Raw genomic sequence first — 27,812 nt, 5'->3', positions numbered from 1 at the left:
AAGGAAGAATGAAAAAGAGTTGATGCCTTTGAGTGTTGGTGCTGGGGAAGAATGCTGAAAGTACCATGGACTGCTAAAAGAACTAACAAATCTGTCCTGGAGGAAGTGCAGCCGGAATGCTCCTCGGAAGCGAGAATGGCCAGACTTCCTCTCACCAACTTTAGTGATGTTGTCAGAAGGGACCATTCCCTGGAGAAGGATGTCATACTTGGTAAGGTGGAGGGTCGACGAAAGAGGGGAAGGCACTCAACGAGATGGACTGACACAGTGACTGTGGCGATGGGCTCAAGTATAGCAAGGATCGTGGAGTTGGCTCAGGAGTGGACGGTGTTTCGCTCTGCTGTGCATAGGGTCGCTATGAATCAGAGACGACTCGATGGCACCTAACAACAACAACTCAGCTATTTCTTCATCACTTGCTTCAGACACAATGCACACTCTTCTGGAAAGCAATTCTTCCATATCCCCTACGTTCAAAGCCTTTTTCTCCTTCAACACCCAGTTGAAATGTTTCTGCCATAAACCAGTCCACAAATTTATTTTTTAAAAAATGAACAAATGAGTGATGTAATCTACATAGACCTTGCTTCCCTCAACCTCTGCTTGGTAACTCTCAAAAAGATTAAAAGAAATTCTGTCATGGAATCCAGAATTTACTAATTAGGGAAGCAGGAAAAAGTTTGAGGGAAATAAATAAATCTTCAGAATTACATCCCTGGATTATATTAGTTCAAAATGTTCATTTTACAATTAAGGGAACTGAGGATTAAAGAGCCCAGTCAACTTCCCAAGATCATGTGACAAAGTAGCAGTACTACACTGGTGTTGTTGTTGTTGTTGTTGTTATGTGCCATCGAGTCAGTCCTGACTCATAGCGACCCCTCCTTGGGTATCCGAGGCAGTATCACTACAGAAGTAGGATTGCCCAAACTTCCTTCCAAGGAGTGACTGGTGGGTTTGAACCGCCAGCCTTCTGGTTAGCAGTCAAGTGCCTTAGGCACTATGCTAGTGTTGTTAGGTGCTGTCAAATTGATTGTGACTTATTGTAACCCAATGTGATAGAGTGTCCATTAGAGTTTTCTAGGCTGTGACCTTTACGGAAGCAGATATCCAGGTTTTTCTGTTATGGAGCTGCTGAGTGGATTCAAATCCACCCTTCAATTAGCAGCCGAGTTCTTAACCTTTTGCTCCACCAGGGCTCCTTAGTACTGAATAACTATGATGTAATATTCACCATAAAGAACTCTGGTGGCGTAGTGCCTAAGGCATTTGACTGCTAACCAGAAGGTTGGCAGTTCAAACCCACCAGCCACTCTATGGAAGGAAGACTGGGCAATCTACTTCCATAAAGTTTACCACCTCAGAAACCCAAAGGGGGTCGCTATGAGTCAGAATCAACTTGGTGGCAGTGACCTTGTCTTTTTTTTTAAATGCCCACCATAGCGGAACTTAAACTGAAAGAAAAACTGTCTTTCCTGCTTCAGGTATTTTTTTCCTACCACTTTAGAGACTGAGCTAATTTAAAACAAAACAAAAAAGGCTCGCCTTCTCTTAAAAGTAAATAAAAGCTTATGTTTGAGTTCTGTTTAAAACAACAACAAAAATACCCTGAAATGGAAACTGTATCTTCTAATCTACTAGAAATTCCTGAAAAGCCGTGAATATTGTAAGTCAGCATGCTAATCATCAAAATTAAAACAAACACATCACTCTACCAGCCACTACCTCATTTCTGTCTCCTATGAAGTCAGTAATATTCAAAGAACTTGAAATGCTAATGTTGAAATGTGAACAATTTCCAAATCATGCTGCAAGACATACAGCCCACTTATATAATAGGAGAAGTATGCAGATGCTAAAATTCCTTTCCAGGTGACATGCATATGTAACATGAACAATAATTTCTTTAAGAGAAATAGTCTAGAACATAAAGTTCTAGGAGTGACAATTTATCAGAGCTAACTTTAACTTCAGTGGTAAATTTTTCAGTCTAATTTTCTGTCCTTTCTCTAAGAGGGTTACAACAGTGGCTATTCAGAAGAACTGTAATCAGGTACCTATGTTCTTATATCAGACAACCTATGCTAGTTGCTTTGTCTACCACATAAAATCTCTAAGAGGTTGAGTGCTGAGATCTGACTCCTAAAATCATGTCATTCTTGAGGGTTCCAGCCAGAGATGCCTTAAATCTGAGTTTGAAGAAAATGGATGAGTGTTATCTGCTTTCCCCAGTGGCTGTACCAATCCATCAACTCAAAGAGCTCCCTAGAATACAGCAGGGAGCCAATTTGACAGTAATTCCAAGAGTTTCTCTCTCTCTCTCTCTTTCTTCGAATCAGTGAAGTATTCTCTGATGTGTATAGTGAATTATCTACAAAGCTAAGGTCTCTTACCTCTCTCTAGGTGGTTGGCTTCAGAAAGCCTGGGAAACAAGTAGTTTACTCACACTAGCTCCATCAGATGATCACTTTGTTCTTCTCAAATTTGGCAATTCCTTACTGCCAATTCCTACTGAGGTTTGTTTCTCTGTGTAAAAATGTTCCTGCAGCAGTTTGTGTCTTCTGATGTATTTTAATACCAATTACTACCACATTTACCTAATCAACAAACACTAACTGAGTGAGGGTAACAGTACTAAAGCCCCATCTTGGAGACAAGGAAAAGAAAAGGAGTGAAATTTCAAGTCCATGTTCCCAGTATTTCCTTCCTAGTTCACCCTTTCCTTTTGCTCCCTTCTTCTTAAATAAAAAGATCAAAAGTATGAAGTAAGGATGCAAAAAAGTACTTGCATGTATTGATGGGGCTGAGGAAAGCAAGAGACACTGGATTAAGAGATGTTGAAGATAAAATTGATTGGTTTATATAAAAACCAAGGCAAAAGTCAGGGTCAGAGGGGCCTGATGACTAAATAATGGCTGCAGAAGGACATAGCAGAACTCCATCTATGTGGAAGCCAGAGTTTGGGGATAGATGCTGTCAGTGCTATACACTGAGAATAAAGGAACCATATTCTTTAAAACTTGAGAGAATGACCAAAGATGTTTAAATTGGCATAGCAGGGATTGTACATGGACATTTTCTTAAGTCAGATTTACTTTATATTGTCTTTTTAGATCAGGAGCTGCAAGCTCACATAGTAAGAAGGGCCAGGCAGGTGATGAAAGTTGAGGAAGTGGGTGGATACTTTGTTTTTGTTGTTGTTGTTGTTGTTGTTATGTGCCGTCCAGTCAGACCCAACTCATAGCGACACTTCCTTGGGTTTCTGAGGCAGTATTACTACAGAAGTAGATTGCCCCATCTTTCTTTTGAGGAGTGGCTGGTGGGTTTGAACCGCCAGCCTTCTGGTTAGCAGTCAAGTGCTTTAGGCACTAAGCTACTAGTGGTTTCACAGGGACTAATAGAACTGTGGCGGCAGGGAACGCCTGCCCGTCTAGCTAAGGTGCCGCTCTTCACAAAAGGTGGTTGTTGCCAGGTGGGAATGTGGACTCAGTGTGGTCAGGTTTTCTTTTTCAAGAAAAGACAGAAATTCGGATTTTAAAAATTTATAATCTCCCCAGGTTTAAATGTTGGCAACCAATTTAAAAACTTATAAATTTAAAAACCTTTAAAACATCTTGTGGGCCAAATAAAATATATATGCAGGCCAGATACAGTCCATGGGCTTAATTATGTGTTTATGTGTCTGCACACTCCTTGTAGGAGAGCCTAGGATCTCCCACAATCTCAGCACCTAACCCAAAGTAATATAAAGGGAGCTGTTTATTAGATTACATGAATAAATGGACTTATTCTCCAAACCATGTTATTTTAAGTGATACTGCTGAAAATGAGTTTGTCTTAGGTTAAGCCTTAACCCATTTATTTTCTTTTTCCAGATTAAAGAATGTTAATTCTTCAGATCATTTCTTCAACAAACACTTACAGAATGCCTAATCACTACACAGAGCCCCGTTCAAAATAATTAACTTGTAAGACTGCTGAGTAAGAATTTTAAGAGTTGACTGGTCTGTACTCAGAAAGTATCAAAAGCATCTGAGAAATCAATTTTCTGCCCTTTGCAGGTTCTCTCTGTTGTCATCAGAGCACAACCCTCAGGGCACATTGTGCAGAATCCTCTAGAATACAATGATTTAATGTCCTTCTCTCTTCAGCACTGGACTTTTTTTTTTTTTTTTTCCTGTAATATGCACTAACAAAGCCATAGTAAGGAGAATAAAATAGGGATTTTAACGCAATAAAACGAAACTTCAGGCTTGAAATAAAAAGCAAATATTAGTAATCTGTTAAAATTACTTATAAAAATATTGTCCTAGTACAAACTCATCTTTAATGTATTTGGAGAAGAAGCAAGGCCAAAGGCCACCAGCTTGTAAAATGTTAGTAACAAACAGCTGAAGTGCTATTGGGTGAGTGGTGAGCTTTTTAAAATATCTACAGGGCTCGGATGATTTAAGAATGGACCAGATGCAGATCTAATACTGGAGACCTCTTATTGCAGGTCCAACTGCTTATATTTATTACTGTTATTGTTAGCTGCCAGTGAGTTGGTCCCTGATTCCTGGCGACCCCATGGCCAATAGACTATCATGATCTGGGTGTTATTCAATGGCTGCTTTTTGGAAGTGGATCCTCAGGCCTTTCTTCCTCATCTGTCTTACTCAGAAGCTCTGCTGAAACCTGTCCTGACAGACAGGTGGTGGCTACACATGAAGTACACTGACCGGGATCCAACCTGGGTCTCTGGCATGGATAACAAGAATTTTGCCACTGATCTATAATTGCCTCATATTTACTAATGACTTGGAATGATACAAGGAGCTCTGGTGGTATAGTGGGTAAAGCATTTGGCTGCAAATCCAAAGGCCAGGGGTTCAAACCCACTGGGTACTCCACAGGAGTAAGATGAGGCAATCTACACCCATACAGATTTATAGCTTTGGAAACCCGATGGAGGTCGCTTAAGTTGGAATTGACCCAAAGGCAGTGGGTTTTTTTTTTTTTTTTTTGTAATAATACATCTACATGTGGCCAGCTATATAGTCTATGAATACAATGAGTCAAAAGAGTTTGACTTACAGAACTGTGAAATCTTCCAGTTTGGAAGAATTTTAGCAATAATTTCTAGTTCATTTTTCATAACTTAGTCAGTACCATTTTACCTTTAAAATGTTGGTCACATTAATTTTAGTATTATTTAATTCTGCCCCCCCTCCAATTTTATTTTAAAAAGAAACTATGTTATTACCAGAAGTGAAAAACCTTGACATGGAGAAGAATACTAAAAAAACAAAAACAAAACATAATTATCAAATTAAGAAGTTTGTCCACTTACAGGTTAGATATATCCCCCCATAACAACACTGTGAAGTAGGTACTATCATGCTTGTTTCACAGATGAGGAAACTAAGGCCCAGAAGTTAAGCAGTGTCCCAAGGTCAACTTGTAAGTGAAAGAAGTATGCTTCAAACCAAAATCTGCCTGGCCATAAAACAAACTGTTTTTAATGATGTCCTGAAATTGCTTCCCAGCCTTGCAAGGTTTTCTTTCTCCATTTAACTTCAACATGAACTCCCTGGCACACAAAATGACATTTTTGGAGGCACTGAAAATTAGGAAAGAATGACTGAGAATGTGTTCTGCTAAATACCACAGCAATTAGAAAACTAGGGTGAAAGTCTTACATGAGGGATTGAAAACAAGCAAGGTAAGGATTCTTACCCTGATTTTCCTCTAATAACTTACTACTAACTCTTTCCATTTTTGAACCTTCATTAAGCAAACTGCGGGAATACCCTAATTTATAAAATGGATGATGTAGTGGTTAAGGTATTTGGCTGCTAACCTGAAGGTCAGCAGTTCGAACCTACCAGCTGCTCTGTGGAAGAAAGATAAGGCTTTCTGCTTCTATAAAGATTCATATCCTTGGAAATCCAATGGGGGTCACTATACTTTGAAATTGACTTGATGGCAGTGAGTTTGGTTTTGGAGAGTGGTAAAAAGCACTAGCTTGGAGTTCACTCCAGAAATGAGTACACAAATTTTGCCAGAAAGTGAGCTCAAGTCAAAGCCAAGAAGACTCACTTGAAGAGAAGGGTAATCCTCATTTGCTATTTCCTGCTGTAAGCAACTGTTATGGGATATCACTTTAAGATGCTACCAGATGTTCCCTGTTTTGCCTGTAGGTCTTTAGATTACAGTTTTATCTCCAGAACTGCCCTAGTTTTTGTAAGATTCACCCAAAAGTGAGCTCTTGGCTCTGTCAGCCACTCCTGGTGAGGCGAGAAGAGTGCATTGCAATTCCCTAGAGGAGCGACTCAGCTTTCAGAGCAGAGGCCCGGCCTCTGGAGGAGGAAGACATTCATTCTAACCTGTTTACTCAGCATGTATCTTTGTTACCTGACTATTTCTAGGAGTGCAATTAAGGGCTCATGGATGTTAAACTCAACTAAATAACAAATTTGTGGAAGACAGAAACTACATTTTATGTTTTATTGTATTCACCAGAAGGTAGACCAGTGATGAACTAAATCCTGAACTCAGCACCTTCAAACTGGAAATCAGTTTTTACTTTAAAACATATTGATATATGTCCATTCAAACTTCTGAATGAATATGTGCATGCATATATGATCATTTTCTTGTGCCAGCAAACATTCTTCTAGAGTTGGCTTTATCTTATCACTATACGAATGTGACACAATTTCTTTAATCTCCTATTGCTAGAGATTTGGGAATATACAATTTTCTGTATTCTGAAAGGCACTACAGTGATTTTCTTATGTGTTTATTTTTACAAACACGTATTATTTTCTTAAGATACTCCCCCATATGCCCAGAACAAACAAGACACATATAGTGAAAGTTCATGGAATTTTCTGTATTTCTGTTTTAAAGAACCACAGTGCCTCTCTGCTATGCCAAATTTTACCCTAACTAACATGTACTGTATTGGCCTCCCCCCAGCACCAACAAATTATCTAATTTCTTGACAGCAGATATTTCCCTTCCATATTCCAATGAATTCAGATTCCAACAGCAATTGCCAGGTGCTGAGGACACAAATGGTTGAGAAGCAATCCTTGCCAACAATGGCAGGGGAGGCAGACTCACCAACAAGGGATGATACACCACATTCTACATCATAATAGAAAACTAGATGCCTTTAAGTTGACTCTAACTCATGACAAACCCACGTGTGTCAGAGAAGAACTGTGCTGTATAAGGTTTTCAATGGCTGATATTTCAGGTGTACAGCACCAGGCCTGTCTTCTGAGGCTCCTCTGGGAAGACACAAACTTCCAACCTTTCTATTAGCAGCAGAGCACATTAACCATTTGCACTACCCAGGGATTCCCCACTGTAATGGAGGTGCATGAAAACTGGTATGTGAACAAAGATGAAGGAGCAATGAATTCTTCCAGATGCAAAGGGAAATAAGGGGAGAGAAAAATGGTAATAGGAGTCAATGAAGAAAGAGTATTTGCTGAGTTAGGCCTTAAAACATTAATGGAAATTCACCGGGTGAGCAAGCAATGGGCAAGAGATAGATGGGGTAAGATTCCCCAAAGGACATGGAATGAGGGCTATCACTGCCAATGTCAGATGGATCTTGGCTGAAAGCAAAAAATACCAGAAAGACGTTTACCTGTGTTTTATTGACTCTGCAAAGGCATTTGGCTGTGTGGATCATAACAACTTGTGGATAACATTGAAAAGAATGGGCATTCCAGAACATTTAATTATGCTCATAAGGAACCTGTCAGAGACCAAGAGGCTATCTATTGTTCAAACAGAACAAGGGAATACTGCATCGTTTAAAATCAGGAAGGGCATGTGACAGGGTTGTATCCCTTCACCACACTTATTCAATTTGTATGCTAAGAAAATAATCAGAGAAGCTGGACTATGTGAAGAAGAATGCAGCATCAGGATTGGAGGAGGACTTATTAACAACCTGTGATATGCAGATGACACAACCTTGCTTGCTGAAAGTGAAGAGGACTTGAAGCACTTACTGTTGAATATCAAAGACTACAATCTTCAGTATGGATCACGGCTCAACATAAACAAAACAAAAATCCTCACATCTGGACCAATAAGCAACATTACAATAAATGGAGAAAAGACTGAAGTTTTCCAAGATTTCATTTTATTTGGATCCACAATCAATACTCACGGAAGCAGCAGTCAAGAAACCAGATGTCATATTGTACTGGGCAAATCTACTGCAAAAGACCTCTTTAAAGTGTTGAAGAGAAAACGTGTCATTCTGAAGACTCAGATGCTCCTAACCCAAGCCATGGTATTATCAGTCGCCTCCTAAGCACGTGAAAGCTGGACAGTGAATAAGGAGGACTGAAGAAGAGTCGATGTCTTTGAATTGTGGTGCTGGTGAAAAATACTGAAGATGCCACAGGCTGCCAGAATAATGAACAAACCTATCCTGGAAGAAGTGCAGCCAGAATGCTCCTTAGAGGTGAGAATGGCCAGACTTCGTCTCACCTATTTGGTCATGTGGTCAGAAGGGATCAGTCCCTGGAGAAGTATATCATGCTTGGTAAAATAGAGGGTCAGTGAAAAAGGGAAAGGGGAAGACCCTCGACAAGATGGATTGACACAGGGCCTGCAACGATGGGCTCAAACATAGCGAGGACGGTAAGGGTGGTGCAGGACCAGGCAGTGTTTTGTTCTGTAATACACAGGGTTGCTATGAGTCTGAATCAACTCCATGGCAATTAACAACATTATTACCAAAAACGATAAGCACTGTCTAAATTAAGCTAGTTACCTGAATCAGTGAGGCTATTTTATTTTAGGCTTATTAGTTGACTCATAAGTATATTTGCAATTTTCTAGACTTAACTGACTCTACATTCAAGCAAGAGTTGATTCTCCCATACTCGAATTCTACCATGACAAAGGTGATTAGGGAGGGCCCAGGAATTTCTTGGCAGTATAATGTTGTGTCATACTTCTTAAAAAAATTACTTGACTATGAAAAAATAAAGGGCTTAAGATAGGAAATAGACTCTATACTCTCCAATAAACAAACTGGCATTTGAAATATGCAATGGAAAGTTTAAGCAATCCAGCTTCCAGTTTAAATAAGCAAACTGAAAAAATGTGAAGTCTTACTCCATCATGGAAGGTGGAATGGTACAGCAGTCTTGAATTGCAGTTAGGGGAGAGGTCAGGTGAGCTGTATAGGATGCTTCTACAACTTGCTTGTTCCGGTTCACCACATCCAAATAACGGTTGAACTTCTCTCGGATTTTTTTGGCTAGCTGTGGGATGAGAATGAGCAAAGTAAATTGAAAGCCCAAGACAATAACCCAATGCATTTTTTTTCCTAATAAGCTTATTAATTTGTGTCACAAGCTGCATATATTAAACTTCATGTAAAACAAACAACACACGTCCAAGTGTTATTCCACTACTTAGTCTGAGATAAAACTGCAAAATATTCAAAAGTTACAGAAGGATACTTGGACAACAATAAAATAATATCATCTGTCTTATAACACATGCTGAAGCGTTATTAATGTCTCATATGTTCAAATTCTATTAGGATAATAGCTATGCATAAAATGCCTGGCAAAAAAAGAAACCAAAGACCATTGACATTACTACTGTCAGAATGATAGCAGGCATTGGTAGTTAGGGAGCAAAAATGATGATGATGTTGTTGATGTCATGTGCCGTTGAGTCGGACCCAACTCATAGGGACCCCTCCTTTGGTTTCCGAGGCAGTATCACTACAGAAGTAGAGTGCCCCATCTTCCTCCCGGGGAGTGGCTGGTGGGTTTGAACCGCCAGCCTTCTGGTTAGCAGTCAAGTGCCTTAGGTACTACACTACCAGAGCTCCCAAAAATGATGATAGAAAGGATAAAAGAAAAGAGACATTATCTACTGAGGTTCTGGATTTCCACAGAATTTCAGGGGCTTGGAGGAACATGAAGGAATAAAAATGATACTCATTACTTCCTGTTGCACAACTCCAGGGGGCTTCACTCACACTGTTTTCCATGTGAATGGTAATTCCCTGGAGTTTAACAATCAGACATCCATATAAAACAAACTATATTATTAGAAATACATGCTTGTTTGGTCTGTTACACCTTAAGATTGACAAATGTCTTTCTTAACTGCTGTGAACAGAACACTTCATCATGATTTACTTTCATGTGGGAATAACAAAAGCAAATTCATAAGCACACTGCTTTTTCCTGCATTGTTCCCATCAAGTACCACAGCTTAATTACAGATCTCCAAGGAAAACGTTGTTTTTCTTCCCCTTAAACAAAATGTTGCCCAAATTAAACGACTGATAGAATTATAGCTAATTGGTTTTGTAGAGCTATTCATTATCAGCACACTAGAGGAGAACTAATCATCTCCTTTGGGTCATACGTCTCACACAATCCAATAGCTCGCAGGCTGAGAACATGAAGCCAAATCAGAGGATCTTCATTTGTTATTTTCAAGCCAGTTTTAAAATCTGATTTTGTTCCAGTGATATTCTTGAACTTTCAAGAGTCTCAGTTAAATGACTGAGCCTCTCATACTTGCTAAAAGTTGCACAAACTATAAGGAAAATTTCCAGACATATCATAAAGAGTATGTTTAATATGATAATGTGTTATCCACATTTCAGCATTTTTCAAAGGTGGAACTGTTCATCACAAACAGTAACAAGTCCACTTAAAACTCTATTTTCTGATGCACAGTTCTTACTATTAAAAAACTATAGGTTTTCCTCACTGATGTCTTTGCAACAAAATGTAAAGATACAGTTTAAGTTCCCACCTTAACTTACATCAGTGGCGATTTTGCATCCCCCTCCTCCCCAGAGACGTTTTTGGATACCACAACTGAGAGACGAAGGTTACTGTCATGTAGTGGGTGGAGGCCAGAGATGCTGCTGCACATCCGCCCTACAGTGCACGAGACAGCTCCCGGCAACAAGTAACTATCTAGCCCAAAATGTCAATAGTGCACCTGTTGAGAAAAACTGATTAGAGAAAAACCAAAGATAATTATTCCAATCTCTAATTCAGCCAGTAGGTCCCTAACTGTTCTACTTTAAGTTCTTCACTCACTCAAAATGGCACCTTCAAGGGGAAAAATTTCTAACAGATTTCAACATTTTCAAAATTTTATTTTATTTTATTCCTTTACCAATGTAATATGAAAGAAGCATTATATGGACCTAAGTTCCTTAAAATGTAGCCCAAATACAAAACTAGGACTATTCATTCATTATCGGTAGATATGCTGACTTTTTTGAAAAACAGCACTAATACAGCAATCCTCTACCCAAGACTCTTATTTTCGGTGGATAGTTGAGGATGGCAGACAGAGCAACAGGCCTAGCTTTAAAAACCTGCTGTATAGTTAGCTCAAAAGACTAATGGACCACATGAACAACATCCTCCACAATTCTGAGACCAGAAGAACTAGATGGTACCCAGACACCACTGTTGACATTTCCAAAAGGGATCAGAATAGGAGGTACTGGATGAGGTAGAAGAAAAATGTAAAACAAAACTCAAAATCATTTAAAAAAAAAAAAAAAAAGATCAGGCTTACTGGTCTGATAGAGATTGGTGGAATCCCAACATGCTGGCCCTTAGACACCCTTCTAGCCTGGAACTGAAACTGCCCCTGTGGCTCAACTTTCAACCAAACAACAGACAATAAGGTGAACAATAATACTTGGGCAGTACACACTCCCTAGACTAACCAACCATATGAAACAAAGAAAGGCAGCAATTGCTCAGGGATAAAGCTCAGAAGGCAGAAAAGGATAGGAAAGAAAGATGAATGGAAATGGTAAACACAGGGAGAAAGTGGGAAGAGTGCTTTACACTGTAGAGATTGCAATTAATGTGCAAATCAAAAGGTGTATGAATTGTTGAACAGAAAACCAATCTGCTTTGTAAATTTTTGCCCAAATCACAATGAAAAGTTAAAACAAAAAAAGAAAATGCTGACACACTGTGATAAATATAACTAATGTCACCGAAAAATTCGTGTAGAAATTGTCAAATGGGAACCTAACTTGCTATGTAAAGTTTCACTAAAAGCTCAATAAAATATTATTTAAAATAAATAAAAGCCTGATGTGTATTTCCATTTGTTGCTCATTGCTGTCAGTGGGCCCCGACTCATGGCAACTGTTACCTGACCACTGTGATCCATAGGTCTTTCACTGGCTGATTTTCAGGAGATTGCCATACCTTTCTTCCTAGTCTGTGCCCTGCATCTTCCCTCATACACATATTACATTTTAATGCTATGATCTGTTTAGGGTGTGATTACTCAACTAGACTGTGTAGTCTGTAAAGGCAGGTACTACATATCTGGGTTTTTTTTTTTTTAATCCACCACTGTATTTTTAGCACACTTCCTGGCATTGTATTCACATACAAATATTTAATAAATTAATGAGGTTTAAAAAATTCCACCTTGAGAGCCATTAACCTTTGGTCCAAAGATCAATAACCTCTTTGAAAACATGAGATATTTATTTTTAAAATGCTAACAATTTATATTTCTGGAAAGTTCTTAAAAAGATATGTTCTATCTTTTCCCCTTAGGTTCTGATTTCTGATAAAAGAAACATTAATTTTCCACTTAGAAGGATCAATAGTTTATTTCTCGACTGCCTTTGGGAACAAATATTCTGTAATAGGACGAAAGTGAGGTGTGCTTGAAATGACTGGATTTGCCATTATCTTCACAAATTGACTGAGATGAAAATGAAACATATAACCATTTTTCCTATATATAACGTAGGTACATTTACACACAAACAGTGCTCAACTCCATTTGAGAAATATCCAAGGATTTCTTCTACACATTTGAAAAAGCTAAACTTTAAAGACAAAGTTAAATCCAGCTAAAGATTTGTGGAGCAGGGGTAAGGCAAATCTGGTCGCTCTCTGTTCTCATTTAGGCCAGGAGCTAACAATGGTTCTTACTTTTTAATCATTATAGGAAGAGAATACTTTGTGACATGTAATAATTACATGAAATCCAAATTTCGATGCTTATAAATAAAGTTTACTTGGAATGCAGTCATACTCACTTGATTACACATAGTCTATAGCTGCTTTTATGCTGCAATGGCATATTTAAGTAGTCGCAACAGATGCTTTATAGCTACAAACCCTAAAATATTTACTCTCTGGCACTTTATAGCAGTTTGCCAACCCCTGGTCTACAGAGGGAATAAACTTTGCTGTAGATATAAGCTAGGGGCCCTGACATGTCTCAAGACAGAGTGATAATACTAGTGCTGCAGTTTTTTATTAATTTTTGCAATTTCTTAACCCTTCTCCACTGAGAGGTGGTTTCTATGTTCTTCCATATACCTACTGATTGAATCTGGATCAGCTTGTGACAGCTTCTACCAATAGAGTATGCACAAAGTGACACTATGTAGCCTCCAGGGCTATGCTGTAAAAGGCCAGAGGCTTTGCCTCTCTTGGAATGCACATCCTCTCGTTAGTGCCTGGTACCAAGTTGTAAGAAGTCCAACACACATGGAGAGGTAAGTGCTCTGGCTGGAAGCTCCAGCTCAGCCAGTCTTTAAGTCATTGTGGCCCATGCTCCAGATACAAGTCAAGAAGCCTCCAGATGATTCCAGTTTCCAGAGTCTTCCCAGATGCAGCTACAGGTATCATGGAGCAGACAAGCCATCCTTGCTGTGCATGGTCCAAATTCCTGACCCACAGAATCCATAAGATTAAAGAAATAGTTGTTTATGCCACCAAAAGTGGGGTGGTCTGTGAGGTAGCAAAAGATAATTGGGACGCCCAGAATAGACTGTTTCCATCCCAGGATAAGCAATTAAAGCTAAGCTAAACAAAGCTGCTTAAACTCAAGGCACTTGGTCTAAATCATCAAAATTATATCTCACGGATCCTAAACCTATTGCAAAGAGATTTCAGAGTTCTTACAAAAAGTTACAATAGGTAATGTTATTGCCCATGTACTAAGCACAAGGACTCTACAGGATAAGTAGGTATTGTCTTTCTATGACAGAGAGGTGAACTGACTAGCCAAAGCCACCAAGTAAGTGAGAAAGTCCTTCACTTACTCAAATTCACGACTGCCTTTGTGATCAACCAGGTAAATACAGTGCCTTGGACAAACTAAGCCTAAAAGAAGATGTAGTGGTGGCAGAACAGTGGCTTGAAATAATATCATATCAAAAATCACACAGTCTGAGGGATGAAATTTCTGTTAACATAATCAGTCAAAGCACAGAGCAGGCTGTTAGTACTGGGCTGGCTGCAGAACTATTTCTGTTCCTCGGGGGATGACTAGCTGATGAGAAAGGGGTTTGGGAAGAGGTGGGAGTGGCCTGAACAAGAAGAGGGAAGAAATTGTCTGCCTTTGGCTTCCTAGTTTGGCTCTGCTTCAAGCAACATTCTTTACCAATGGAGATAGTTACATGCATACAGAGCTTAGCACAGAACCAAGACTCTCAGAGACACTTAGCAAAGCTCATAAAACACAAGCTCTCTCCGCTTGGATTCACATTTGTCAGTCAGAAACTTCTTAGTCTTTCATATGTAATACACGATCCTGCCTTAAACAATAACAACACGACTACTACTACCAACATCTACTGAGTACCAGCTAAATTCAGAGCACTCTTCTAAGTACCTCACATGCATATACACCTACTTAATCTTCTGAAGACCTCCAGAGGTACACACTTCCATGTTTTAGAAGCAGATATTGATGGTTAACTTGCCCAAGGTCAAGAAACTAGAAAGTGTACAGCTGAGATCCAAATCCAGTAGTCTGGCTTCAGAGTCCAAACTTTCCATGATTATGTAACATTGTTTCTCTTTTTAATACACAAAGACAGCCCCCCCTGGGCTCTGCAACTTTATTGCAAATCCATCTTAACAAATACTGTGGAATCCTTGGTAGGATACCATAAGCCATACACAGTCTCATGACTTTATAAGAATTAGACATATTTTTTATTCATATGGTTTCATTTAGAATCCTTCATACTCAAAACAAACCAAACCCGTTGCTGTCAAGTAGATTGCAAATCTTAGTGACCCTATAGGACAGAGTAGAATGACTCTATACGGTTTCCAAGGCTGTAAATCTTTACAGTAGCAGTGCCACATCTTTCTTCCACAAAGCAGCTGGGAGGCTCAAATCACCTTTCACTGGGCGTCTAAGCACTTTAACTACTCTGCAGGCAGCATTCCTTAGAATTCTTTAGTTTCTTTGAAATTCAACTACTTTGACAAAATTTAGATCTGCTGAATTCTACCAGCAATATTTAAAAAAATGACAAGTCCAAATTTGAAATAATTGCTCCCTTCCCTACCTAATATTACCTGACTAAGGGAGCCCTATAAGGAGCTCTGGTGTCACTGTGGTTAATGCATTGGGCTGCTAACCAACAGGTCAACAGTTTGAACCTACCAGCTGCTCTATGGGATAAAGACGAGGCAGTCTGCTTCTGTAAAGATTATAGCCTTGGAAACCCTATGGGGGTCTCTATGAGTAAAAATCGACTTGATGGCAGTGGGCTTGGTATTTAAGGGAGGCTTGATGGTGCATAAGGTTAAGTGCTTGGGTGCTTTAACTGAAAGGTTAGTGGTTTGAACCTACCCAGCAGCTCTGCAGGAAAAGACCTGGTGATGTGCTTCCACAAAGATGACAGCCACAAAAACTCTGTGGAGTAGTTCTACTCCGGCACACAGGGCCACTACGAGTTGGAATGTACTCAATGGCACCTAACAATAACATTGTGGTACAGTCCCTGGGTGGTGCAGATGGTTACGTACTTGACTATTAACCAAAAGGCTGGCTGTTAGAAACCACCTAGAGGGCCTCAGAAGAAAAGCCTGGTGAGCTGCTTCTGAAAGGTCTCAACCTTGAAAATCCTATGGCGTGCAGTTCTACCCTACACAATGGGACTCCAATGACAATAGGCTTGGTGTGGGGTTTTTCTTTTGGTGGTATATGTCACAGCAAACTAAAATTGATCTAGTTACTCATTGATCTGGTTACTGAAGGCTGTTTTGTTTGTTTGAAACTTAGAGAGAAAACATGAATTGAATTGCAGAATCCAGTGCTATTTCCTCAGGATTGCCACCAATTCCCATTTTACAAGTGAATAAATGGACTGAGACATTTGAAGCTTAAGGGTCTCCTGATCCCCAGGGACTGCTCTGGTCTCCCTTGACCCCAAAGCCTGAAATGATCTCCCTGTGCTCTTCTGACAAAGTAACTCACTATACGGAAACCTTAACTCATGTTCCAATGAGGGATTTTTTTTCCCCCCTCTGTTCCTCTAAAAGCAATCTCTTTTAACATGCCAACCAAACCCAGCTTGCTCGGGAAGCACAACAGAATCTATTGGCGTAAAGAGTCCACAGAGAGATTAAATCCTCAATGTATTTGTTAAAGTGAAGAGGACCGGCTCACAACATGTCACCCTCCAAGAGGCCAGACTGATTTGGGGTCCGTATCCTGCCACGATCCCTGCAGACAGGAGCAAACAAAGAATATTCTCAACAAAAAGCTACAGGTGGACCCACAATCCTCCTCAGTGTAATTAAAAACATTTTTCTTTCTACAGCTCAGCTTTCATCTTTTATCCTTCTTTATCCTCTCCCCTTCATCCCCTAAGGGGTTTCTGAATGCTGATGAGACAATGGGACTAAAACCATCTTGTCATCTTTTGGGTCAATTCTTAGGCAAGCCAGCATCCAGTCATGGGTCAAATGATCAGTAGGTAGTGCGCCGGTCCCCATGGGAACGGATTCTAATTTGTCATCATCTCCAGTGACAATGTTTCATCACAACATCAATGAATTTCTTTCTTGGTGCATTTCGCTTCTCTTAATTTTCCCATAGACATTTCTGTCATTTGCATACTTCCCTAGAGCCTTTTTTTTTAAAAGCTCTTTTTACCTTAGCTTTATACTTCTAAAGGTTGGGGGTAGGGTGGGAGCACGGTTGAAAAAAGGTTAAAAGAAAACAAAAATGCAAAGGCATGGTGCACACTTTATTTATGTCTGCTTCCTAAAAGAAAGGGCCGGAAGGAGTTTTGAACGTTATGGAAAGCTTTATTTAAAATATATAACAATGAAGCTGACAGGCACAGACAGGAAACGTACCCTAGGGGACTGAAGATTCATAGCAAAATGCCTATTGAATGTAGAATATTTAACATTTGACATTCAAAAACCTTTTGTGCCATGATAAGAATTTAATAGTTGATCCCTCTTTCCTTCAACTCCAGCCTTATTACTCAAGAATAAACCTTGAGTTTGTTTCACAGCAAGTTTCAAGGTTTAGTTATTTAAATATATTAGGAATAATTTTAAAGAGAATGCCCAGCTCAGATATATAACAGCTCTAAGCAACATCACACCATTGCAATCCAAAATTCAAGTACAAAACATTCTCATTGTTTCATGTTGCAGACTGTATACAGCACATGAGAAAATGTTCTATGTCTTTCTTATTTCATTAGTAACAGTTACAATATTCCAGACAGGGCAATAATTAAATTGAAATACAAATAATATACCTTAAGGGGTTATTGTGAAGTTCTTATTTAACAGTAAATATATAAAGCCCAGGATAAATACAAAGGATTATTTTTATTGTTACACCCCTGTTTTCAGATTCGGAAGTACATGTGTTAGTGACAGGGAAATAATGTGCAGTCTAAATTTTCCAACAATAGAGCTATAAGTAAAAGGGGAGGGACTTCCTGAACATTAGCCATTTTATTCACTTAATTCCTTCTCATGCTTAATACTACACGTGAAACCTGGCAAAAGAAATTCTGGAGAAAAGCTTTTTTTTAAGATGAACAACAATATGGCGCAAGGGCTAAGGGTTTGGAGACAAACAAATCTGAGTTAAATCCATCTCTGCCACTTACTTGCTAAAAGAAACCAAAAAATTATTTCTTTATGCCTCAATTTAATTACCTCTGGCATAGTGCCTAAGGCATTTGACTGCTAACCAGAAGGCTAGCAGTTCAAACCCACCATCCATTCCTAGGAAAGAAGACTGGGCAATCTACTTCCGTAGTGATAATGCCTTGGAAACTCAAGGAGGGGTTGCTGTGAGTCAGATCCGACTCAACAGCAGTGATTCTAGTTTTGGAAACTGGGAATAATAACAGTTGTTTCATGATATTGTTTAAAAACCAAGTGGGATAAAGTATGCAAAGTATCAGCAGAGGGACTAACAGACTGTGAATGACAAATAAATGGTGGCAGCTATTGTTCATCATTAGTTGGAGGAACTTATTGTATGGGCTGAGGAGCCCTGGTGGCACAGTGGTTAAGTGTTCAGGGGCTAATTGAAACGTTGATGATTTAAACCTACCAGTCGTTCTGTAGGAGAAAGCTTTGACAATCTGTTTCCATAAAGAGTACAGCCTTGTTCTGTTCTGTTCTGTCCTACAGGGTCACTATGAGTTGGAATTAACTCAACAGCAATGGGTTTGGTTTTGGTTTTTATGGTCTTGATTTAAGCCCTCTGAATGGAGAATCCAAAGAACATATTCTTTGCCCTTGAAGGAGGATGAGTAGTCAACAGTCAGGATGGATGTGTTAACACAGGGCTATGGTCATTACTACAGCTGTCGGTGCCTCTTCCAAAGCACTATGTCATATAGGTTACATAATTACAGTCTTAAGCAGCTTGGGATTCTTCTGGGATCCTCTTTTGAAGCTTAAGGATCTGATCATGACTTTACTCCATGTAAGCCTTTACCATTTTTAAAGCATTTGTACATGAGTTGTCTCATTTGTGCCTTATAAAAACCCTGGAAGCTGGGCAGTGCAGTATTTCCTGTCCTATTTTTATAATCACTGAAATCAAGGCTCAGTGGTTGGCCTAAGCTCTTACAGTCAGTAGAACACAAAAAGACCATTCCTTCTAATACCCCAAGCACAGTTCTCATCCTGCTACAGAGCGCCCACAAACTGCAGATAAAATTATCTAAATTCTGTTCATTCTTGCAGTCCCAGTCCAATTTCAGCCTCTTTGAAGCCTTCTTTGGCCCTTGTTTTCCAAAATTTTCTGACTTACCATCCTTCCCTCATACTGTATGTTTAAGCAAATAACATGCATCATACAATTTTTGCAAATGGCACAGCCCCCTTATAGCTTCTGGGCACTATGCATATTATATGCATGTGTGAGTTATTTACATGAGCATGTTACATGAGAAAGAACAGTATTTTGTGCCTCATGTCATTGATGATCTTTCCTCATGTAAGGATCCCATTTTCCCCAAACAAACCAATAACATAACAGTAATTTTCATTTATTGATTTTTTTTACAATGTGCCAGGCACTGTGCAAAGTGTAACTTTACACGATGCCTGTTCATTCTCACAACAACCCTAAGGAATCACTCTACACCATTTTTATAGATGGTTCAGAAGGATTAACTTGCCCAAAGTCAGAGCTAGTAAACCCAGTAAGGAGATCAAGTGCATATTCTTGAACTACAGCAAGATACACTTTTGTCCATTTAATATAATGCCTAGCACCCAGAGGGGATTAAATATATTAATTACTATATGCATTTGGCCTCTTAAATATACAATTACCTGCCATATTGGAAAAATCTGCTTCAGGTTCTAGAAAAGGGCAGAGGACCTATGAATATAGCTCATTTCTAGTTCAAGCCAATCAGAAGCTTCTGGGCCTATGTGGTTCCCTACCTTTACCTGCCTCCTGGGTTAATATCAGCTGCTAGGGAGCAAACCTTGCCCAAAAATGAACTCTAGTTCAGAAAGGATATCCTAATGGCAATGGGTCATGGACATGATGTGACTATTCATCTCCTTTAGTTTTTGGTCTGGTGGCATAGAAGATAAGGCACTTGACTGCTAACTGGACAGTCAGTGGTTCAAACCCACCAGCTGCTCCATGAAAGGAAGACTGAGTGATCTACTTCCACAAAGATTTACAGCCTCAGAAACCCAATGGGGCTCACTACGAGTCAGAAACGACACAATGGCTGTGTTTCATTTATTTATTTATTTATTTATTTATTTAATAATTTATTCATTCATTCATTCATTCATTTTAGTTTTGGTCTCTATCATTGACGACTCAATGATAGAGCAGAACTGGGCACAGTAGGCAATAATACAGGACAAGATAGATAAAGATAGATGGAATAGGGCCAGCCTCAATTTCCAACAGCCCATGAAGGCCCATGAAGGTTGCCTGATGGATGTGTGGGAATAGCCCATCCAAGGGAAAGCAGGGCAGCTGCTGACAGACGATCTGCAGGTGGACCAGGAAGATTTATGTGAAGGCCGTCTGGCCTCCGGGGTCACATACTCTGATCCTGTGAGAGGTGGGGCCCCTGTGGCTGAGCTGGGGAGGAGAGTGCAATGGAAAAAACAGAAGGCAAGTACTGACACATCAGAGAACAGGAGGAGGCTGGGGGCTATGAACCAGTTGAGAGCAGTAGATTCTCTCTTTAAGCAAAACGCAGGTACTTTTTAAAGGTTAAAATAGGATTTGGGAGCTCTGTGGCATGGAGCCTAAGGCACTTGACTGCTAACCCAAACCCACCAGCCACTCCTCAGAAGGAAAGCTGGGCAATCTACTTCCTCAGTGATAATGCCTTGGAAACCCAAGAAGGGGATCCGACTCCACGGCAGTGAGTTTGGTTTTATAATAGGATTTGGATTGGGCAGCTGTTTGTATTAGGCATTGCAGGAGGGAGAGTGTTGGAAACACATACCCAGTCTCCCAAAGCCAAGGTAATCAATGCAAGGGTTCAGTGGGCTCTTGCCCTATTTTTTCACCCCACTCTACCCTTAACAACCTGATCATAAGAAACGAAACAATGAGAAGGGTGGTCTACAGTCCACTTTTCCTCACTTTACTCTGTAATAGGAACCCTGAGCCAAGGTTCCTTTAAATCTGAAATAAGCAAAGTGCTAAAGCCTGGAAAGTTTACAGGTTATTTCTTCACAACAAGGAAAAAGTTCAACCTAGTCTTGACCTTAGACACAACTAAGAAGCTGAGGACTGAGGGAAGAAAAAAGTGGAACCATGACATATAGAATAATCTGTAACATTTTAGTTTTACTTCTTAACTTCCAAGGCAAGTTTGTATAGGATAATCAAGGAGGAGAAAGAAAAAAGAAATACTCTGGGTTCCTGAACTTAGGAATTCTCTGGTGGTCTGCAATGCACATACTTAACTGTGGGGGGTGGGGAGCACACCTAGTCCCTTTACTCTTAACACATAAAGCTCTTATTTAAAGTACAAATATCTGTGCATAACTTATAAGCACCAAGAGTAACTTAGAAGCATTCCAAGAAAAAGGGTGGCAACTAAAGCAACTGAGGATGGATCAGCAACTTGGGTACGCATCCTCCTCGGGCTGGGAGGGTACTGGGAACCTGCAATTTCACTCTAGCTAAGACTTATTTCCCTGACACCCAGGGCAAATTATATTCAATCATGAACGAACCTTGCAAGCAAGCATGGCCAGAACCTGGCATTTAGCAGAGATTCGGGAAATGTTTGTTGCATAAGTGAAGGATGAAACCTGACCTGGCTCTAGTTAGAGCCCAGCTAACCAGAGCATTTTATAGTTCTTCATGGGCCCTTTTGAGAGCTTATTGATCAAATACTTGCCAGCAAGCATCAATTAGCTCAGCAACAAAGCGGAAAGATGACAGTGGCAGGGAAACAAAAATCGACTACCATTAAAGACTTCCTTACCTTTGTACTGGCCAAGAATGTATTCAATCCAATTCCTGGGAATAGGATCGTGAGATGCAATGACCTTCTCTAAATTTTTTAAAAATCTAAATGTTGCCATTTCTTTTTTCTTAATAATGGTAAATCTGACTTGCCTTTTCAATGGAAAATAAGATTGTGCCATTTTAAAACTTAAACTGTTCTGATGGCAGTTGTTGTTTGTTGCCATTGAGTTCATTCTGACTCGTATTAGCACCCTATGTGCAGTATAAAGTGTCATCAAGTTCCTCATTAGGAGCTCTGGCGGTGTAGTGGGCAAGGCATTTGGCTGCTAACCAGAAGGTCAGTGGTTCGAACCCACGAGCTGCTCCAAGGGAAGAAGATGAGCCAATCTACTTCCATAAATATTTATAGCCTTTGAAACCCAATGGGGGTTGGTATGAATTGGAATTGACTCAATGGCAGTGGGTTTGGGTTTTTTAGTTCCTCATTACAAAGATAAGCCAGTGCAAGACAGAGCCCAATGCATAGTGTATCTCCTTATGTGAAGTACCACATTTCCACAAAGTAGATCTCCTTTAAAACCAAGGCAAGAAAAGTAGTAAAAGGGAAAGAAGTTTATAAAATTTGATTTTTTCAGGTATTGAAAATTACCTTCAAATATCCATATCACAGTCTTGAGTATTGCATGACAACCTTGGGAGGTAGGAGCAACCGCCTGGCCCTATCTTTAAACAATGAATGTGCTCATGTCCCTCTATAGAGAAAAGGCATTTCTTGGCTTTAGTTTCAAGATACTTGAGCAATAGTAAAGCAGCTCCTGAGATTTAGGGGCCTTCACAAGGCAAGTACATAGCTATTTCTGTTCAAGAGGTCTCAGGGAACAAAAATGCTACAATTGGGACAAAAATTCTACACAAGCCACATTACCAGGTCAGAGACCAACATAAGTGCTGATTCAGAAGTACAAGTTATGATATTTTTAAAAAACTTAGGCAGGGGAAAAGAAACAGCAGCTACACCCACATGCACCATTTAGATGAGGTACAAATGATATTTGCTAGCGGGAAATGCATTGCCTGCCATTAAGACTTGCTAGAAACAACAAAAAGAAATGTTTCCCGTGTGGATTCCAAACAAGGATATTTGCCTCAACCACAACAATTTTATTATATCCTTCTCTGAACAATTCTGTGTGTTCCCCTGCCAAGCTGCATCTGATATCATTCTCTAACTTACAGTTGGATTTAGGAAGGTCTTCTCATCCCCTATCTGATGACAAGGCAGATTGCAAACAGAAAAGTTGAGGGGATGTCTGCTCTCTATCAGCTGTTTGTTTCCATAGGATTCACTGCTAACACCTTTGCCTAGAACTTGGTGCTATGGTGGACCTGGCATGAGTGTCAGTGGATTTGACAGTGACACTTTCTGACGATTCTGCAGAAAAACTTACAAGCACCTTGTAGCATACAATAGGACTAAACTCCAAACTCACTGCCATCGAGTAGATTCTGACTCATAGTGATCTCCACTGGATTTCCAAGGCTGTAAATCTTTATATCTTTCTGCCTCAGAGCAGCTGGTAGGTTTGAACCTCTGACCTTCTGGTTAGCAGCCAAATGCCTTGTCCACTATGTCACCAGAGCTCCTTACAACAGGACTAAAGGGTGCTTAAGTAACACGATGAGTTTTCACCATGAGCGGCAATTTCAACATGATCCTTACCTGTCTAGAGTGTTCTAATATTAAAACAAAGCTACAGTTCATGGCAAGACTCCCACATTACCATATCATGTCCAGATTTTCAAAGCATTTAGCCAATTCAGTAGTTCTTGATATTATCAAAAAACCAAACTCACTGCCGTCGAGTCGGTTTGGACTCATAGCGACCTCTCCATGGTTTCTAAGGCGGCATCTCTAAGGAAGCAGATGGCCCAGTCTTCCTTCTGAGGAGTGGCTGGTGGGATTGAACCACCAACCTTCTGGTCAGCAGTCAGATGCCTTAGGCACTATGCCACCAGAGCTCTCAGCATTTGATTCCTTCACATATGAAGTTGCTCCCATTATTTTGTATTCTGAGCTGAGTTTCTGTGTATGTGTTTTGCCGGTGCAGATGACTTGAGATTATTTTATTTTTCTCCCAGGAGCAACAGTTTGGGGTGAAATATGGGGCAGGTAGGGAAGAAGGACCGGAGACTTGGTTGGTACATTCCCCTCAGCATTTGTGAATACAAGCCATATTGGAAGTGTGTGCAAAACGGGTTTGTTTCCATTTTTACTGGAATGTTCATCTCTCATGATGAAGTCTACCTAGCCTTTAGAATGAGGACCTAGATTTGCTCGATCCCCTTCTAGTTAAATGAAGATTTGAGTGTCTGAGTAAAAAGCTCGGGCCTCACATTTTTTCCCAAGGGTTTCCTTCACCGAAAGAAAGCATTTCCACGCATGTGGATTGCAGAGTTATGTGAAGCCGAAGCTCCAGCTGTGGCAGGGAAGAGAGCAGCACAGCACAGAGGGGGTTTGCGTGTCTCTTCCTGCCCTGGCCCAAAGGCCCCACCCTCCCCTCTCCTGCCTGCAGCCTATTTTCTTGAGCTGTACTAGTCTGCGAGGAGCCCCCACCCCCAACTTACTGCCGAGGAAACAGGACCAGCCTCTTCTTCTGTCTCCTTACCAGGGGCGGTAACCTAAAGCTCAGGAATCAGGGAATGAGGAAGTTGTCTAGTGTTGGCTTTTGCCAAAATATTATGACATAAAAACTTGTAACCAGAATTTTTAATCCTTAAGCAATAGTATATGTGTGTGTCTCAAAATACAAAGATTCCATTTGCTATAAGTGAGGTATATGTGTATCTGTATCTAACAATCAAAAACCAAACCCAAACCTACTACAATTGAGTCGATTCCAACTCATAGCAACTCCCATTGGGTTTCCAAGGCAATAAATATTTACAGAAGTAGAATGCCCCGTCTTCTTTCTGTAGAGCAGCTGGTGGGTTTGAACTGCCAACTTTCTGGTTAGCAATCAAATGCTTTAGGCACTGTGCCACCAGAGTGAATGATTGGTCACTCACTCACTTGCTCTCCCTCTCTCTATATATACAGAAATGTAAAAATAAATAATATGTATAGAGTATTAATATGTATAGACATTTCATATATTTAAACAATAGATATTATTTCCTTTTTATGTGTACAGAGTACATGACATGAAATGTGTGAGTATACAGAGTGTATGTATGAGTGTGTAAGCAGGATGATCTCAGTTTGTCTCAACAGCAGGCAAATATATTGGCTAATGTACAGTATGTACCCCTGAAGTCAACTGGTCTACATTTAGTACAGGAATTAAAGCTTTCATGGATGCATGCACATATATTTTAACTGCCAAATATATACAAGGATACAGAACGTATGCTGTATATGTTTTTTCCTTCAAATATAAACAGGATTGCTAATTACTTTGCATTCCAAACTGCCATTTCTTAAACAGCAAGCGAGGTAGCTGTTGGGCTGTCTCTTTTCTTCTTGACCACCTTGCTCCTTCCCTAAGAAGCTAGCAGAGGAGTATTCCAGGCACCCTTGCTTATTATCAGAGCTTCATACAGGCAGAGAAACCTCGGAGTTCTAAGATAGATCTATCTAAGGTTTGCTACAGCCTCTAGGGAAACTGTATTAACTACAGCTCCACACTATGAATGCCAAAGAGTTATCAATTTCTTGTGTAATGTCAGAAAGGAAGCTCACTGTGTTATGCTTTAGTCCTACATACTAGGTTGACAGCTGCAGTTTTTCACTAACTCAATTAGCTAACAGTTCTTATTCAGAGGATACTTATTTTTAAAAACTCACTGCCATAGAGTCGATTTCCACTATCTATCCATCAATCGGTGATGGATAGATAGTGATTAAAGCACTCAGCTGCTAACCACAAGGTCAGTGGTTTGGACCCATTAGCCACTCCTGGGAGAAAGAGGAGGTATTCTGCTTCCATCAAGATTTACAACCTTGGAAACCCTGTGGAGCAGGTTCTACTCTATCCTATAAGATTACCATGAGTCAGAATTGACTGCAGTGGATTTGTTTTTTTGTTACATTAAAACAAAAAAAAAAGATAGCCCTGGTGGTGCAGTGGTGCTCAGCGGAAGCAGTTCAAACCCACCAGCCACTCCATGGGAGAAAGATGTGGCAATCTGCGTCAGCGTTTACCTTGGAAACTCTATGGGACAGATCAACTTTGTCCTGTAGGATTGATATGATTCGGGATTGACTTCATGGCAACAGGTTTGGTTTTATCAAAAAAAAAAAAAAAAAAAAAAAAACTGCCAATAGAAATTCCATAGTGACACAAACTAAACCAAGTGTCTTAAGGTTATGTTAATAATGGGAATAATGATAAATGGTACAAAAGACAAAACAGTCATCAAGAACTTATTTATTTTTATGTCTTGTTTATGTTCCTGCAGCATGATCCATTAAGAACATAATGCTCTTTCTTGCAAGGCTCCTGTTATATCCTGGTGATTTACTGGAGCTAAAAGGCTTGTCACCAACAGTACAGAAAGTATTGCCACCATTTTCTTACTCATACAACTGAGTATTTAAACTCAATCTTTTCCTAATTTAGCAGCTAAGTGTTCATCATAGTATTTTAATGTTTAGACATATTACTTATCCTACTTTGGTTGATAATATGTAAGAAGAGAAAAAAGCCACTTTCCTTCTAAAAATTGAACACAAATAGAAGAATCTCCAGTGGATAAAGTAGGAAAAGCAACTGAGTACAGTGCTTAAGAACATGGGCTTTAGACTTACACCACTCTGGTTAAAAGCCTGGCCATACCCTATCACTTATTTCAAGTATGATTTTAGGAAATTAATGCTTCCAAGTCTCTGTTGCCTCCCCTTCAAAATGAGGAAAAGAGCTGTAGTTATCTGACAGAACTGTGCTAAAAATTGAAGGAAATATCAGTATATGTTAAGTGAACATGAAATACCAGATTAAGAAAACTATCTTTTTCAAAATGCAATTCAATCTTCCAGCACATTCTTGTACTCCTGCTCCAATTCTCTACCAAAGCACACAAAATTTTATCATAACCTAAAGTACAGCAACACTAGATGAGATCCATGGTCCATTTAGGCCACCATTCAATCTCACATAAATGCAGTCAAATATTTCTGCCAAGAGCATATCTGTTTTGGGAAGCATCACCTTCTAGAAGGTAGCAAGATCCACCAACTCCATGAATATATCCTTGGGATAAGCTCTTTGAGAAAAAGAACTGTGTCCTATGTATTTGCTTCTCTTCTACAATGCCAAGTATATGCATAATAAACCCTCAACAAATGGTTTGCTAAACTCATCAACTACCTACAATTTACAGAATCAGAATCTCTCCTTACAGTGATCATAATCTAATCTATCCATTCATTCTCTGATATATACAGAGCACGATGTAGTAGTTGTTGTTGTTGCTATGTGCCATCGAGTCGGACCCGACTCATAGCGACCCTTCTTTGGGTTTCTGAGGCAGTATCACTGAAATAGATTGCCCAACTTTCCTTCTGAGGAGTGGCTGGTGGGTTTGAACTGCCAACCTTCTGGTTAGCAGTCAAATGCCTTAGGCACTATGCTACTAGAGCTCCTACAAAGCTCTATAGTATGAATTATTCTGACAGTCTTTTTACAGAGGGAATATAAATTCATCTCATGTCGTTTGGACATGTTATCAGGAGAGAGAGACATAATGTCCCTCGAGAAGGGCATCATGCTGGTAAAGTAGAGGGTGAGCAAAAAAGAGGAAGACCCTCAACATGACAAGTTGACACAAAGGCTGCCACAACGGGCTCAAACTCAGCAATGACTGTGGGGATGGTTTCATTCTGTTGTACATAGGGTCACTCACTATGAGTTGGAACCAATTAGATGGCATCTAACAGTAACAGTGAATTCATAAAATTTCTCTCTGCTATAAAAATATTTGGGAGCTCTGGTAGCATAGTGACTAAGACACTTGCCTGCTAACCAGATGGTTGGCGGTTCAAACCCACCAGCCACTCC

General features: G+C 39.8%; 1 protein-coding gene across 1 annotated transcript in view; it reads right to left on the bottom strand.

Annotated features, from left to right (window-relative positions):
* CACHD1 (cache domain containing 1) overlaps positions 1-27,812 on the bottom strand; it is a 345,168-nt gene that overhangs the window by 137,745 nt on the left and 179,611 nt on the right. The window contains exon 3 of the mRNA XM_007959187.2: positions 9,136-9,284. Within this exon, the coding sequence (XP_007957378.1) occupies positions 9,136-9,284 (149 nt within the window). The remainder of the gene's footprint in view (positions 1-9,135; positions 9,285-27,812) is intronic.

This window comes from Orycteropus afer, unplaced genomic scaffold (genome assembly GCF_000298275.1).
Source record: "Orycteropus afer afer isolate SDZICR_OR568_19922 unplaced genomic scaffold, OryAfe1.0 scaffold00016, whole genome shotgun sequence".
NCBI lineage: Eukaryota > Metazoa > Chordata > Mammalia > Tubulidentata > Orycteropodidae > Orycteropus > Orycteropus afer.
This window is presented reverse-complemented; position numbering and strand designations above follow the sequence as displayed.